This window comes from Lampetra fluviatilis, chromosome 37 (assembly GCF_964198595.1).
Source record: "Lampetra fluviatilis chromosome 37, kcLamFluv1.1, whole genome shotgun sequence".
NCBI classification, from domain to species: domain Eukaryota; kingdom Metazoa; phylum Chordata; class Hyperoartia; order Petromyzontiformes; family Petromyzontidae; genus Lampetra; species Lampetra fluviatilis.
Window position 1 is genome coordinate 9,328,109 of NC_136311.1, and position 16,928 is coordinate 9,345,036.

General features: G+C 53.0%; 1 protein-coding gene across 4 annotated transcripts in view; it reads left to right on the forward strand.

Moving 5' to 3' along the window:
- CLUH (CLUH binding protein of NUMT mRNA) overlaps positions 1-16,335 on the forward strand; it is a 78,913-nt gene extending 62,578 nt beyond the window's left edge. For all 4 annotated transcript variants that reach the window (XM_078873796.1, XM_078873793.1, XM_078873795.1 and 1 more), the window contains 15 exons: positions 13-113; positions 585-737; positions 876-938; positions 1,931-2,116; positions 2,585-2,763; positions 3,201-3,285; positions 4,456-4,609; positions 4,951-5,090; positions 5,753-5,833; positions 6,236-6,361; positions 7,285-7,406; positions 8,563-8,656; positions 8,798-8,932; positions 9,348-9,421; positions 11,222-16,335. In XM_078873796.1, the coding sequence (XP_078729922.1) occupies positions 13-113; positions 585-737; positions 876-938; positions 1,931-2,116; positions 2,585-2,763; positions 3,201-3,285; positions 4,456-4,609; positions 4,951-5,090; positions 5,753-5,833; positions 6,236-6,361; positions 7,285-7,406; positions 8,563-8,656; positions 8,798-8,932; positions 9,348-9,421; positions 11,222-11,486 (1,958 nt within the window). In that variant the 3' untranslated portion in view covers positions 11,487-16,335. The remainder of the gene's footprint in view (positions 1-12; positions 114-584; positions 738-875; positions 939-1,930; positions 2,117-2,584; positions 2,764-3,200; positions 3,286-4,455; positions 4,610-4,950; positions 5,091-5,752; positions 5,834-6,235; positions 6,362-7,284; positions 7,407-8,562; positions 8,657-8,797; positions 8,933-9,347; positions 9,422-11,221) is intronic.
- The last annotated feature ends 593 nt before the right edge of the window (positions 16,336-16,928 follow it).

Genomic DNA, 16,928 nt, shown 5'->3' on the forward strand with positions numbered 1-16,928 from the left:
TTGTGCGTGCAGCCGTGCGCTTCCCGGAGTCGGAGCGCGAGTCCGTTCAGCACCAGAAGCGGCTGCTGTTCGAGGCGGCCGCCTTCCTCGTCTCGGTGCAGATGCCGGCGTTTGTGAGTCCCCTCCTCCCTCGCTCCCTCCCCTCGCTCCCTCCCTCCCTCGCTTCCTCCCCTCTGTCCCCTCCTCCCCTCTGTCCCCTCCTCCCTCCCTCGCTCCCTCCCCTCTGTCCCCTCCCTCTCCTCGCTTCCTCCCTCGCGACAATCTTGTCGGGTGGTGGAGGGCCGTCGACAACAATGTCGTTGTAAAACGACCACGTGGGCCTCGCCCAAAAACTAAAATGGATCCTTGCATTGGCTACGAACACCTTCGAGTTCATATTCTTGGTTCTTTCAGTAAAGTCACGTAGGAAAAAAAAAACATTTGGATTTTATTTTAATTGAAATTTTATTTTATTTTCTATCTATGTGACTTTACCGAAAGAACCAAGAATATGAATTCCTGCAGTCACGAAAGTTTTAACTCTTGAATGTAACCTTCGAGTTTCGAGAGTATAATGCCGTTGCTGGTGCTGGTGGTTGTTGCAGCTGAAGGACTGCATGGAGCAGCTGGTGGTGCCCATGGACGGCTCCACGCTGGTGGAGGCTCTGCACCGGCGTGGGATCGGGCTGCGCTACCTGGGCACGCTCGCCCGGATGATCAACGGCCTGCCCGACGCTCGCACGCTCTCCTACCTCCACGTGAGTCGCTCTCGACGCTCGCACGAAAGCCCCTGGCGCTCTTGAGGATGCGAGTTTGTGACGATGCGAGTTCGTGGCATCCGTGGCCAGCGGCCTTCAGGCGTGTTCTCTCTTTGCACATCCGTCTCCGTTGTGCAGAGCCTGGTCATCGTGGAGATAATCACGAGGTCGGCCAAGCACCTTCTCAGGACCTACCTGCAGGTAAACCGTCGGTCACGACGGGCGGGCGAGCGATGTCACGTTTGCACCTGGCGTTAATCGTAACGGGGAAAGGAATCCGCACGCTCTCCCGATCGGCTGCTTTGTGGCGTGTGCTCATCGCTGTCTGCAGCCCCTGAGTCTGCGGTGGAATTTCCACATTCCCATGACAGTGGTTCGGTCTCTGCATAAGACTGTTTTTATCTGTCGGGAAGGATGACGGGCCGAGGTCGGCGCCTGATGAGATTTTTGCCAAGCAGTCTGAACCATAATTCCATCTGGCTGCATGATGCACGACGAAAGTGACTGGCTACATGTTTTGAGAACGGGACATTAAACGGCACACGCTTGCTTAACGCACGCGCGCGCGTGTGATCCTGTGCGCGCGTGTCTGTGCATGTTGCGATGAGCGTCGCCCCCTGGACGGTCCCTGGGCCTGGCCTCCCCTTAGAATTACTCGGCCTTAAACGGGTACCTGGTAGCGATGCGTCGACATCGTCACTTGGTGGAGGTGTGGAAACAAACGCGGCGGTTTTGCCACCGGTGGCTGCGTGCCCCGGTGTCTGGGGGAGCGGTAGTCCAGCGGTGAGCGCACCGCGCTACCAAGCCGGCGACCCGAGTTCGATTCCCGCTCGTGACCGACACGTGTGACGATTGTCTGAACCGGTCCTGGGCCTCCCTTAGGTCGACTTGGCCTCAAATGAGTACCTGGTGCGGTGTGTAAACATCGCCACTGGGGAGACGAAGGCGGCCGGGCGTGGTGCTGGCCACCCACCCCCTCGCGTGCCCGTTCCCATCTTCATAGGTGCTGCTCACTAACAGCACTTGCCCCAATCGTCTATTAAGGCTATACGGGGGATCTTTGTCTTGGCGGGGGTGGGGGGGGTTGAGCACGGCGAGTGATATCCACGCGATGCCATCTCCACGTGCGAGCGTGCGCTGCCTGTTTGCGTGTTCCATGTTGCACGCGCCCCTCCCCCCGCCTCCCCCCGCAGAACACGGACCTGTCGGGTCTCTCCATCGCCGTCGCTCACTTCCTCAACTGCTTCCTGAGCGCCTGCTCCAACCCCGGAGCCCTCTCCTCGTCCTCCTCTTTGTCTTCCTCGTCGGGCACCGCAGCCCCGGGCGCCGGGGGTGCGGGAGCCGCGAACAACAACAACTCCTCCGCGTCGAACGCGCAGGTGATGGCGACTGACGACTCGGAGGAGGGGGGGGGCGGTGGGTGCGGACGAGACGGCACATTCACGATCGTTCCGGTTCTCGCTCGTGGTCGTCGTTGGCCCGTGCCGCAATAAGGACCGCACGAGAGCTCGCAGTGTTGGGGCAAGAACGGTTGCTCGCTGCGTCATTGCCAGTGCATCGCTGGTCCGTGTCGCACCCCCAGATGTTGCTTGGAGCGTCGCACGTGTTGGTCGCGTGCGGCACTGCCACAGTCGCACGAACCGAATTTTACGAGCGAGTCGCCGAATGAGTGAAACTACGGATGAAACGCCGAATAAGTCGCCGAATGAAACTTTTAATTAATCGGTGAATGCATCACTGAATGGGTCACTGAATTAGCGTAAGGGAACGAATGAATCGCTGAATAAATGAATTGCTGAACGAGCCACTGCATCAATTTATCGACGAATCACCGAACGAATGCGCAGGCCTCCGAGGACGCGGCATCATCGGCGCCCAAGGGCAAGCGGCGCGGTCGGAGGCGCAACCAGCGCGGGGGTCACGGCGCGGGCACGGACAGCGGCAGCTGGGCCGCGCTGTCCCCCCAGCAGCTGTGGAAGAGCATCCGCACGGAGGCGCGCGAGTACTACGCCATCGACCTCGAGTGGTGAGCGGGCGCGCCAGTGGACCGGATCTTTAACCGGGCGCTGGCGCTGGTGGGAGTTGAGTGGTTAGCGCGCTTCGCTACGAACCCGGCGGAGACCAGAGTTCGATTCCCGCTCATGGCCAACGCCAGTGACGATTATCTGAAGCGGTCCTGGACCTCCCCTAGGTCGACTCTTAAAAGAAAAAAAAATGAGTAACCTGGTGCGGTGTGTAAACCTCGCCACTTGGGAGACAAAGGTGGTCGGGCGTGGTGTTGGCCACCCACCCCCCCGACATGACTGTGCAAACCCAGTGGATGTGCACTGCTAAGGGTGGGAGGGGAGGAGGGAGTGTGCAAATTGCCGTCCACCCCAGGTGCGAGCTGGGAGAAATAACGCGGGTTTGGTTTCGTCGTTGATCGAGTCTGGCCTAAGTCGCAGCCCGGTCTCGTTGTTGCAGTGATGGCGTGGACCAGGCCCTGGAGAAGTACGGAATCCAGAAGCTCGCGCTCCTGCGGGAGATCTGCCTCAAGGGGGGCATCCAGGTGAGTCGTCGTCGCGGTCGTCGGGGGCCGTGGCCGTGAGCGACCAACATTGGCACCTCCGATCAGCACGGTTGGCTACGTGCGGCGTGCGACAAGAAGTTCCCACGCACATACATTACATGCAAGGTGGTGACGCGTTCAGGAGGCAATGGGGGTAGGGGGGGTTCTCAAGTTACTCGGTGGTGGTGAGAACTTGACCATTGATGCTGTGTAAAAGGGATCATTGAATTGGCCTTTAGGCTGTTAAAGACGGTGAGTAGGGGTGATGATGGTGACGGTGATGATGGTGACGGGACTGAACTCTGGGCAGGACACGGCTTCGGGACTTTCTAAGTGGGAGCTCAGCTTTTCAGCAAAATGCGACGTGTCACAGCTAAAGCAGAGACATAGGTAAAGCCAGTGCCCCCAATGCTCGAACCATCCTGTTGCTGTTCTTGAGCCTCAAAGTCCACATTCTTATGCAACCGGTCAAACACAAGACTACTTAGGCGATTGGTTTTTTTTCTTACTTTATCTATCCCCGAGGGATGGTGGTGACGATGATGATGTTGCCGAGGTGATCCCCTGACCAGGATCTGAACTAAACAACCTTCCCATTTTGAGTCGGGCAGCCTCCCGTCGTGCGTTTTGTAGAGGGGTTTTTCTGAAGAGCCTCCTGGGGTAACGTAACAAAGGATTAGTCCTTGTGCTTATTCTCTCGGCATGTTGTGATCCATCGGTTAATTGGGTCCAACTCTCGCTGTACATGCATCGAAAGGTGAATGTGAGATTAGATTATTTGCCATTCGTGCAGATTATATCTACATCATTCGCTGTCGTTACATTCCGGGAATTGGAGTTTAATAAAAACTGTAAAGAAAAAAAATATTCGACAACAGGTGTGTACGAGATGATGGTAAGCATTCGGCGAAAAGTAAATCTGATCCAGAATTGAATTGCGGCAAAATTAGAATCGCTTGTGGCGGGTTGGGTGCCGGGGGTGAACCCCAAAACGCCGATCGCGTTCTCATTCCGTCCGGCGTAAGACGAACGAGAGCGTGCGGAGGCTCTGTGCGTTTTACGTCCCACTCGGCCACTCGTCCATCCATCCGTTCGTCCGTCCGCTCGCTCGCGTGGAGGGCCGGACATCGCGGTGCTCAGCGCGCGTCCCCTTGCCGTCGCGCGTCCCAGGTGCTGCTCCGGGAGTACAACTTCGAGGGGCGACACAAGGCGACCTTCACGGAGGAGGACATCCTCAACATGTTCCCGGTGGTGAAGCACCTGGACGCGCGAGCCACGGACGCGCAGCGCATCTTCCAGACCGCCCAGGCGCACATACAGCAGGGTGAGGCACGGGCACGCACGGGCACACGCGCGGGCAGTGCCGACAGGGGGAGGAACTTCCCCGGATCGGTACGGATCACGGGGATCCCCCGAGTAGTTGCCCCCCCACATTGTCGCCGCGGCAACGAAAGGGAGCCTGCCCCCCCCCCCTCCCCCTCGCGCGCACCGTGCAAGCGAAGCCATTGGCGACGACATTGACACGCGCGGTCTGTGTGTGTGTCTGTGTGTGCGTGTGTGTGTCTGTGTCGTGTGGTTGTGTGTCTGTTTGTGTCCGTGTGTGTCTGTGTGTGTGTGTGTCTGTGTGTGTGTGTGTGTGCGTGGGGCCGGACTGTCGCGGCGCAGGCTTCTTCAAGGAGGGCTGCACGCAGCTGGGGGAGGCGCTGAACCTCTACAACGGCGTGTACGGCGCACTGCACGCCGAGATCATCGCCTGCCTGCGTCTCCTCGCGCGCCTCCACTACATCCTGGGCGACCACGGAGAGGTGCGTGGGGACGCGGCGCCACGCACACGTCAGCGTGTGTGTGCATAGCCTGGAACAAGCGCCGTGGTGACGTCACCGCCACTTGGTGGCGAATGGCGGTTGTTGTTGTTGTTGCGGATGTGTTTTTGTGTACGTGCAAATGTCTTCATTTCTCTACGCATGTCGACTCTGCTTCTAATGAGTAACCTGGTGCGTCGCGTGAACATCGCCACTTAGGGAGACAAAGGCGGCCGGGCGTGGTGTTGACCACCCACTCCGTCGTGTACCGTGCCGGCCTTAATAGGTCCTCGCTAACAGCACTTGCCCCAACAGACTGTTAAGGCTATAATGGGGGCTCTTTGTATTTGGCGTAGCAGTTGGCACGCTGCGCTACGAACCTGGCAGCCCAAGTTCAATTCCCGCTCACGACCAACAGCAGTGACGATTATCTAAACTGATTCTGGGCCTTTCTTAGATTGACTCAGCCTGAAATGAGTACCTGGTACAGTGTAACAAAAATATCAGCATTGGGGAGACAAAGGCGTCTGGGTGTGGTGCTGGCCACCCACCCTTCTCGTGCGCCGTGCCGGCCTTCATAGGTGCTCGCTGACAGCGCTTGCCCCAACAGAGTCTGTTCAAGGCTATTCGGGTGACCTTTGTCTCTGTCTCGTACAATGTTGCAGGCTCTGAGCTGCCAAGAGAAAGCCACCATGATGAGCGAGCGAGTCCTCGGCATCGACAGCCCGTACACCATCCAGGAATACGTGAGTGTACCTCCCTGCACTCGCACTCTCTCAACCAGGCCGCTAACCCTGTCGTGTGTCTGTAGTTTCTATCCATTCACTGCCCCCCAAGCGATTTCATAAATTGTCGGATCGAGACCATTTCGTGGGTTGCAACTCGATTGAAGAATCAATTCTTTAACAGTCTCGGTTGGACTGTCTTATCGCAAATGTCCCGTCTTGTTCGTTTCCACTAACCGAACGGTATGCCCCCCGCGTACAAATTGCGCTAATTGTAAAACAATCGGCCCTTGGCCGTGGGACACGATAGGTGCGTCCGTTTTGAGTTTAGGAACGTTCTTTTGAACGGGCGAACGGTAACGGTGGCTGGCGGATGCGCGCCGTGCCCTCCGCGTGACGCGAGTTTCCTCGCCATCCTGCCAGATGAACTTTGCCCTCTACTGCTTCACGAACGCGCACATCTCGGCCGCGCTGAAGCTCCTCTACCGCGGGCGCTACCTCGCGCTGCTGCTCGTGGGAGAGGACCACCCGCAGATGGCCGTCTTCGACGTAAGTGCCGCCTCGTGCAAAACACTCATAATGATAATAAACACGAATATTAATAAACTAAATTTCGATTTAAAGCTTTCGTGACTGCAGGGATTCATCTTGGTTCTTTCGGTAAAGTCACGTAGAAGGGAAATAATAAAATAATAAAAATAAAAAGTAATAACATTTCGATTTAAAGCTTTCGTGACTGCAGGGATTCATCTTCTTGGTTCTTTTGGTAAAGTCACGTAGAAGGGAAATAATAAAATAATAAAAATTCAACATAACGAAATAATTCTCACGACGTTTCGGCCACAACGCAAGCAGCCGTCCTCAGGTGAAGAACAGGTCTGTCGGAAAGACGGCGTCTGAATGAACACCACCAAGCTTGGCAGCGTATATTTAAGCTGGGTTGGAGGGGGAAGAGCTTAAATATACGCTGCCAAGCCTGGTGGTGTTCATTCAGACGCTGTCTTTCCGACAGACCTGTTCTTCACCTGAGGACGGCTGCTTGCGTTGTGGCTGAAACGTTGTGAGAATTATTTTATAATGTTTTATTTTTATTATTTTATTATTTCCCTTCTACGTGACTTTACCGAAAGAACCAAGAAGATTAATAAACTAATAATAATGTTTCTAGATTTGAAGCTTTCGTTACTGCAAGGATCCATACTCTTAGGTCTTTTCGGTAAAGTCACGTAGGTAAAAAAATTAATAAAAGTAAAATAAAAAATCACGACGTTTCGGAGGCAACACAAGCTTCCGTCTTCAGGTGGAACCGTCACAGCACGATTGCTGTATCAAGTAAAGAGAAATTCCAAGAGACTCGACCTTGCCTCAGCCGCACCGAACCCCCCTCAATCAGTGTATATACGTTGGGACAACGAGCAAAATTCCTGCATTTATAATCTTCGCTTGACCTGCGTCTCTCCCGTCGCGCGCAGAGTAACATCGGGCTGATGCTGCACGGGGTGAGCGAGTACGAGCTGGCGCTGCGCTTCCTCGAGAAGGCGCACGGCACCAATGTCAAGTACGCCGGTGGCAAGTGCCTCCGTGCCGCGCTCAGGTGACAGCCGCCGCTGCGAACGTCGTCGTAGTCGTCGCGACCACGCGCAGTCACGGCGTCGTCGGAAGCGTCGTCGTGGTCGTCATATGAAGTGGAAGCTATCGCAACGTCGTCGTCGTCATCGTCGTCATCGTCACCACAACCACGCGCGCTAACGGCGTTGTCAGAAGCGTCGTCGTCATGCGGAATGGAAGCGAGCGCAACGTCATCGTGATCATCGTCGTCATCATTATTTTCATCAATTGTTGTCCTCGTCAAAACTGTAATCTACAGGCGTCGTTATTTTAGTCGGCGGTGTGATCATCAACGTCATTCTCGGCATCGGTGTCATGATCATGACAATCGTCTATAGTTCATTCATTATTGTCATTAAGATTGTGCCGTTATCAACATCGCCCCCCCCCCAACCGTTGTCTCATTCCCAGCAATGTAAAAAAACGGGTCCCGAATTTTCTTTTACCGAATCGTTGCCGTTGAACTGATGCACTCCCAGAAGGTCATTGGGCCGATGGGCTGCGTACAAAGGGATTTACGAATAGGACGCATTGTTCGATTACATTTTCATTTATATTCACAATGACGCGGATTATTCCGTGTTATACTTCAACAAGTCAATTGAATAGGAGTCCCTCTAACACCAGATGGCGCTCATGGAGTTACTGTGTAAGTGATTGTGCCTATAATTGTGCTGCTCCTTGTGTGTGTGCATAGGTTATAAGTGTACGTGCATGTGTGTGTGTGTGTGCAGCAGAGCGGCAGTGTAGCGGGTAGCGTGGCGCGCTCCGAACCCGCATACCTAAGTTTGATTCCCGCTCATGGCCAACACCAGTGACTAATATCTGAACTCGTCTTGGGTCTCTCCTAGGTCGACTCAGCCTTAAATGAGTACCTGGTGCGGTGTGTAAAATCATTGCCTTTGAGTCGGACAAAGGCGGTCGGGCGTGGTGCTGGCCACCCACCCCTTCGTGTGCCGTGCCGGCCTTCATAGGTGCTCGCTAACAGCACTTGCCCCAACAGTCTGTTAAGGCTATCCGGGAGGGGGGGGGGGTCTTTGTCTTTGTTTTCTGTGTGCGTGTGTGAGCGTGCACGTGCATGCGTGCGTGTGTCTGTGTGCACGCGCGTGCGCTCATATCCCGGGCGTGCGTGTGCCCTGCAGCCACCACCTGCTGGCTCGCGTCTTCTCAAGCAAGGGAGACTTCCGCTCGGCGCTGCAGCACGAGAAGGAGACGTACACCATCTACAAGGCGCAGGTGCGCGAGCGCGCGGGGAAGCGGGTTTTGCGCGCGTCGCGAGTTTTAAGCGCGCGGGTGGTTAATCGTTTTGAATCCGTGCGTCGCACTCGTTCGGTACGCGCGTAAGTCCCCCCCCGGCGTGTGCTTGCCCGTGCGCAGTTCGGGGACGTGCACGAGAAGACCGTGGGAAGCTCCGAGTACCTGAAGCACCTGACCCAGCAGGCGGTGGCTCTGCAGAGAACCATGAACGAGATTTACAAGAACGGGGCCAAGCCCAGCATCGCGCCCCCGCAGGTGAAACCGCTCGGCCTGATCCATCCCGGTGGTCGCGTTAGTCACCACCGTCGCTCGTGCCACTTGGAGGGCACGTGAAGTGACCAAGGGCTCGCTGGCAGCTAAGGGGGTCGGGGTGGGGGGGCGGTCACAGGATGGAAGCACGCGTCGTGGATTAACCGACTTGAGAGATGACCGCTGACGGCGCTTCTACTGACGTACGTGCTCGCGCAGACGGCGCCGTAGACCCAAGAATCAAATAACCCGCGAATCTAATCGCAGCCGCCAAAAATCGTGACCCCGGTTATTAAAATACACATGGGGAATCGGAGAGGGTGGGGGGGGGGGGTTGTGAATCATTGCAGGCAGAGTAAGCGTCAATCGCGGGCACCCCGTGCGACGAGTCGGTGACTCTGCTGCGCCGTTGCTGTTGCAGATCTCTGCGCCGAGCATGCAGAACATCCTGGAGCTGCTCAACGCCGTCAACGGGATCGTACTGCCCACGCTCGGGTGAGCGCCTGTGCTGCCGCTTCCTGCTGCGACCCCCCCCCCCTGCCCCGAGCGGCTGCGTGCAGAACCACTGAAACCACCGATCGTAGATATTTTGTCAACGCAGTGTTTCGTCAAACGATGACGGTGACCGGAAGAAAAAAATCCTGAAAAGCGCCGATGTGTGTTGAACTCGCGCTTGTTTCGCACCGCACGTCGCCATCCGCGCTAATCGGAGGTGCGGGGGAAGGACAACAAACTAAACACAAAAAAGCAACTCTAAAGCAACGAGTTTTCAATCTGGAAAATTAGTTTTGAGTCTACGACTATGCACCAGAGATCTCATGGTGACTGACTGTGACGGTGCGAAATTAACGAGTCTCAATGAAGGCGCAGGCGGGAGGTAATTTAAGTAACTTTATTCGGCGATCAGTGCACCGAGAAAGGACCACGCATGGTCACTGGTAACTCGCTGATTGGTTGAACTGATAATATTGGCGAGGGGACATTTGCGCACCAAGCACACCGACATTTAACAACTGAAAGAGTGGATCGGAGCGTCGTTTGGCCATTGCCACTTGGTTAATGTGTTTGGCTTTGTCAGAGGAAACCGGAGAACGCGAAGGACAGCCTGCGTGAAGGGACGTAACAATCAATCGATCGGTCTTTATTTTACGTGCCAATCAAGGTAGGCATCGGCAGTGGCGGATTATCCTAGTAGCAAAAGTAGCTACATATGTGGTAGCTACGTGCCCCGCACTTTCAAGGGCCCCGCGCTTAATGCTTTCAAGCTATCAATTCCGGTTCAGTGATTCTGCACTTGCTCTATTACTATAGTACTATACTGCCTTCAACTTTTATGAACGACTGGGTGTTTAAGGTTAGCGATTTGTCGTATCATCTGGCTGTATAGCAAATGAAAAAATACAATTGCTTTACAACGTAAGTTAAAGATTTGTGTTTTAATATTTATGTGTTTTTTTTTTATTTAGGGCCCCTTTATAACATATGCTACAGGCCCCCGCACTAGCTTAATCCGCCACTGGACATCAGTGCATGTGAACGGCACAGGGGGCACACGGCAACAGGAGTCATGAACAACTCCGGCCACGCCCTCGGCGGCTAACACAGACTGGGCAAACTAAAATTGCAACCCGCGCGCTAAATAGAGTGCAACACTCAAAGCTCTGCACGGATAAACTCAACAATCCAGTGCTGCACTCCTCTCCTCTCTGATCGCCTCGCAGCGCAAGGCAGAGATAATTGTTGCTCTGCCATCCAAGTACAAAGCAGGCCCAAGCCCTGCTTAGCTTCACAGGTCCAACAAGATCGGGCACTCTCAGGATTATATTTGTACATAAGATTTAATTTAGAGGTTTGCTTATCTCATAAATGAAAATATTTGATTCTAGAGGTGAAATTCTGTGGAGCAATGCTGCCGTTGATGTATGTTTGTTGAACTTCTTTCGTGCCGTACGTAGCCATCCGTGCTAATCGGAGGTGCGGGGGAAGGACCACAAACTAAACGCACAAAGCAATTCTAAAAAAATAGGTTTTCAATATAGATGATGATTTAAAAGTGCATAACTCCAGTGGCATCGTCATATCGGAAGGAAGAGCGCGTTCCAGACGACCGTCTTTGTTCGATGGTCGGCGGCCAAAAAGCCACGGCTGTGATGATGACCGGAGTTCACGTGACGGTTCATGCTCCTTGACGAAATGAGCAAGGCATTGTGCGCAGAGAGGGGCCTTGTCCCTCGATACCGTGACGTTAACACGCCTGCGTTTGTCCTGTGGCTGCGCGCGGGGGTGGTGGTCCAGGCGGGACGACATCATTAAGCTGAAGGCCGAGGTGCAGCAGCTGGAGGCGATGGTGACCTCGCACAAGCAGGCCTTCTCGGAGAAGGGCTTCGTGATGCCGGAAGACGAAGCGGCCGACGACGATGCCGCCGCCGCCGCCACCTCCTCCTCGGCGGAGGCCGCAGCCAACGGAGTGGCGGCCGCCAACGGAGACTCCCATGAGCCCGAGCGGCCGGAGCAAGACGAGGGCGTCCAGACGGCAGAGGCGTCCGCCGCGAACAGCTAAAAAAACGCACGTTTTATAATTATTTAAAAGAACCCCCGCCACCCCCCCCCCTCGAAAAGAAATACAAATACCAACGATGTGTATAACAGAATTTGCGGAGGGCCCAAGTGGCGTGTGTCTGTGAGAGAGAGAGATAGTGAAGTGTGCGCCCGAGGGCTTTTTCTTTGTTTATTTTTGTTTGTTAGATTTAGCAAGCGGCACTTGTTGAAATGCTTTGGCTGAGGCGCGCCAGCCATTAAATACAATGAAACGATAACGATCGTGTTATACGAAAGAGAAGAAATCCTTTAATTTAACAGATTAAGCAACAACAAAAACCCGCTGTCATATCTTGCCGATGTTGCTAATTGCTACGAATAATTGCTTGGTGATGGAATCCATATACTTTTGTATGTGCTGGAGAGAATTTAAAAACCTTAATGGCTTTAATTAACATACCTTTATGTACGTGTGTACGTATGTTGAACTTCTTTTGCACCGCACATGGCCAACCGTGCTAATCGGAGGTCCGGTGGACGGACAACAAACTAAACCCAGAGCAGTTCTAAAGAAATTAGTTTTCAATGTATCAACTGCTAGGCAGTGTTAAACATTTGAACTCAATTGCAGGCTTCTGTGAGTGGTGTGGGCTCTTTAAATGTGTTCGTTGTTGCTTGAAAAATTCGGTCTTTGCTAAGTCCCGATGCTTGCTTGCTTACTTGGGGAAAGAAAAAGCTTAATCGCAAGTAGAATTAAAAAACTGATAGAATAATAATTTTAAAGTCAACTGTTGAGCCCATTAGATATATTTAATTGAATTTACGGCAAAAAAACGAAGAGTTATCTTTACATCAATTACTACGGGACATCGCTTACATCGCGCAGAGTTGAACGTTTCGGGGTGGAGGTTTGCGATTTAAAATGTTGAAGTCAAAACGTTGTACTTTTTGATACAGATCAAATCACCATTTGCAAATATGAAACGATACAAAGAATTAAGCGTCGCGTGAATACTGACATCAAGAATCGAGCACAGTTCGGTTGAGATGGGGTCTCCCCGGTCCGTGATCACCGAAGCGTTAGTTCTGCCGCGGATGACTCCAAGTGCTCGAATGTTGGGATGACATTGAGGTGACACGGGAGAGCGTCCAGGGGGGTGTGGTGTGACTGTGGTTGTGCTCCCTGTGTGGAGCGGGTGCGGGCCGGTGCGATTGCGCAGTTTTATTTCTTTCGTTGCCCCCCCCCCCCCCCATGGTGGAACGTGTGCCCCCTTGAGCTCGATGGGACGCGTCAAAAGGCTTCCAAACACAACGGCCGTACGCATGGCGTAAGCGGGTCTTCCCCGCCCGAACTGCACGCGTTGGAGGAATGTATTCGAGCGTAATTCGCTTTGGGGTCGGTGCGTGCGTTCGTGCGACCTTTAGGATTAAGACAATCGGTTGAACGTGTGGACACCTTTGCTGTAAAATTGCCTAACTCGTTGAGGGGTTGTACACCCGGCAAACGATTACCCAAATCCGTTGACTTCCAAATTCTACATTTTACGTTTGTGTACTGATAATCAGACCCGCGCAACTGTTTACCATTCACTCATGTATATTAGATAACAGTACAGCGTACATTGTCTCGTATAATCCTGCCGTGTGTGTACGTTGCACACGCAAAGTCATTCTCCTGTTCGCAGGCACGTACAAGTCAAAAACAGAAGGCCCCATTGGGTCATATTTGTTCCGGGGTCTGTCAAAAAAAAAAAAATCTTATTTCAAAACGGAAAGTTCAGGAGCACCTGAATCTCGGGGGCCTTCAGAGTGCCAGCGCATCACAATCGACATCTCCGAAAAGATAATTACGTTATGAGTTAGCCCAGCAGCCTTGTGGGGTGTGGCGAGTGTCGTGAAGAGCCGTTGGGTACAGCGGAGGTGTGTGGAGCGGCGGGGGGTTTATCCGTCCGTGCGTGTCAAGTTGTGGGCTGGCCACTAACCCCCCCCCCTACCCCCCCCCTCCCCAGGTGTGTAATGTTTTGTCTCACGTGGTGTGGCTGAGCCGTGCTAATAATGAATAAAGTGGTGTGGGTCACGGCTACACGCGTACTCTGCTTGGGCTTGCCTTCACCGCGCAAGTGGAAGACGCCGCTGGCTTGAGGTCCCCTTTGCCTGCATTCACGTTGCCAGTTTGAAATGCACGCGTACATAATAGGGGGGCATGCCCCCCTTTTCCCACCCCATAACGATCGCCACCATGGCTACAAGAGCAGTAATATCTCCCACCGCCTCTCCCCCCGCCCCCCGGAAATTTGTACGAGTTTTCACGATCAAATGCCCAAGCTGCCATTTAACAATCGGTTATATATATTTTGTGTCCTGTTGTATTTTTACCGATGAGTTTGCAAATTGTTTTATCTTCACAGTGTTCATCGTCGCGCGAGCACAACTGCAAGCGTCACAGCGTATCGTTTTTTTACACGTCACCCTTAAATCGGAACATTTGCTCTCTTGCGCACGCCCACGATTCGGCGCGTGAATCGTGAACTTTTGGACCAGTGGTTCTCAAAGTGGTGGTCACCCCCCACCACCGGCGGGGTATCTGCCACAGCCTTCCAGGTGTGTCTACCAGGTGGGGCCTCCAGGTGGGCCCGCGGTGGCTCGAGCCGGTCAATAATGACAACGTTCATTACCTTTTATTTTATTTTGGACATTCATATTTTACTTGTTTGATATAAAAAATGGAACTTTTGAATTACCCTAAGATATAAATGGCCACCCCTAAAAAAAAAACCGCTATAGCTTTGTGTTTTTTCCGGTAATATAAATCGCTTTTGTATTACTAGTATTTAGATAAGCGAATGCGTTTTGTCACCAGGGGTGATTGTTGGGTGGTGGGGGGGGTCCGGTGGCTGGGATGGTCCGTGGGGGAATGTATGCATGGGCTGAGTGGACCGCGGGCCACAAAACCCAAGTCTTGAGAAACACCACCGTTGAAGAATCGATGTTGAACGAGGGGGTGCCACGTTGAAACAGGTCGAAGGAAAACGGAACGAGCCGCGAGATCGGCTCGCCTCGACCTCCACGACCCCAGGCTGCTGGCGGCGGCTGCTGTTGGGGATATTTCGTCCTCCCTCCCTTCTCCCCCCAGTTCGCTTCCAATGTGGGAGGCCACGTGTTCTATCGCCACGTCTATATTCTTCTGTGCGGTGTCAACGCTGCGACGCGTCGCGATTTCGCAAATGTCTGTCCACGTGTTTTGTTCAGGGTTTCTTCCCCCCCCCACCCCCCTCAAGTCTCTGCCGACGTTCACAAATCTGTTCGTTGGCTGCCTGGCACTGCGACTTGCACACTTGCACATTTGCGCGCGTGAACGTGCCCACGGTGTACACGTGCAGCACGCGCCGGAACCTCGAGGGCTAGTTCTGAACGAGGGCACACTTGCTAACGGGTTATCGGGCTATTTCTTCGGACATCTGAATGTTAACGCGTCTGTATTTATGGGGTTGATGGTTTGTGGGACTTGGCTGTGGCTACTAGTGTAATGGGGTGTTGTTGTTTTTTTTTTGCTCCCCCATGCGAAAAATTGGGTGAATATTTTTGTTTGTTTAAGGGGGCTGATATTTGGGTGTGATGTTGGCGAAACGGCGCAAGGAATCCGCTTTGGAACGGGGCGTGGGTGGCGGTGTAGAGGTCAATCACGGGGTGGGGGGGGGGGGTCCCCCCTTCCAGTGAACATGTCCACACAGGATGGGTTGTGCTCGACGCGGCTAATTGAGAGCACCGGTTTGTCGTCACTGCCGCAGCCAATAGAGAAGCTGTCTACCCATCCGGGAAGGGGGGGGGGGGGACTTTAATTTCGACTGTGGCGAGGGACACCTTTGTGTGCGTTCGACGGCTTGGGGAATTGAGAGAGATGCGGCGTTGTGCACGTATCTCCATAGCTCAAAAGCAAAAAAAAAACGTAAGCATGTTTTGTCTGATTTTGCAATGAGGTGGGGTTTTGGCGGCGGCGGTGGTGATGGTGGTGTATTTTTGTGTGCGTGGAACGAGGGCCTTAACGGCAAAGCGGTGTGAGTCCCTGCAGCAGCATTGAAGCGGTCGAACCATCCCCAAGGGGACCGGGGCGTGGGGGGTGGGAGGTGATGGTGGCATCGTAGGTTTCACTTGCAGCTGCTGCGAGACAAGCTGCTCACTCCCGCAAAGCTGTAAATGCGCTCTGATGGGTGCATTGTCCTTGTACTGTTCGCCGTTTGGCGTTCTCTGGTCCGACGCTGGTAGTTGAGACACTAGGCCATGAATAAGGCTGTTTGTTGTCTGGTGGAGGCCACAGACTGCGAATATTGTCAGAGCAAAGTTTGTTTGCATACGTGTGTGGTGGATGCAGACTTGATTTCTTGATAAAAGGTTTCTGTGTGGTGTTCGAACATCTTGACATCTGTTTTGTTGCCAGCAAGGGTAAAACGTATCATTATTTTTCTTACTTTGATACTGGCAAAAAAGGTCCCATGATACTTGCAGGCTGTGTACGCAAAAAAAACCCGAAATACTTGTGCGGCTTGACTACCCCTGTTCATTATCCCGCCCAGAGCAGTCTGAAAAATAGTGTGACTAATGTTTTTGTGTGATTTTTTTTTTGTAAATGTGTTTTTATTTGCCCGATGCCTCATCTGATGCTGGGGCCATGCGGTCTGCCCCACGTGGATTTGAAACTCTATCGCCCACAGGGAGGCGCTAAGTAAGCATTTATTGGTCGTGTTTGTCCCTCCAATAAATGAACGGCATGCGTGTCCACGACCACCACAAGGCCCTATGAGTACTCCATTAAGACCGCAGTGGCACCAAACATCGAATGCGCATTCGAGGTGTTTTTAGTCGTGCATCCCCATTATTACAACAGTCAGCGCTAGTATCCTCCGAAGAAATCCCACCGAGAAATGTAGGGGGGGCAACCCCTCCAGCAATGAGAAATGATAGAGGAGTTGTTAGTGAGTAAGGACTTCTATTCTTGGTTCTTTCGGTAAAGTCACGTAGAAGGGAAATAATAAAATCATATAAAACAATAAAAATTCTCACGACGTTTCGACTGTAACACAAGAAATCATCATCAGGTGTGAAATCCACAAAAAGAAAATTTTAAAATTTTTTAATTTTCTTTCCGTGGATTTCAAACCTGATGACGCGATTGCTTGTGTTACAGTCGAAACGTCGTGAGAATTTTTATTGTTTTATATGATTTTATTATTTCCCTTCTACGTGACTTTACCGAAAGAGCCAATAATATGAATCCCTGCAGTCACGAAAGCTTTAAATCAGGAGTAAGGACTTGTCCCTTGCTTTTTATTCGACGCGTGTGCGGCGATGGCGCAGCCATCGATCAAGGGTCGAATTCGAACCGCGTCGTGTGATCGGCATCGCGCTCGCTGAATTTACACGCTGCACGCCTCCTGACGATTGCCCAAACGCGTCCCACTCCCCCGCA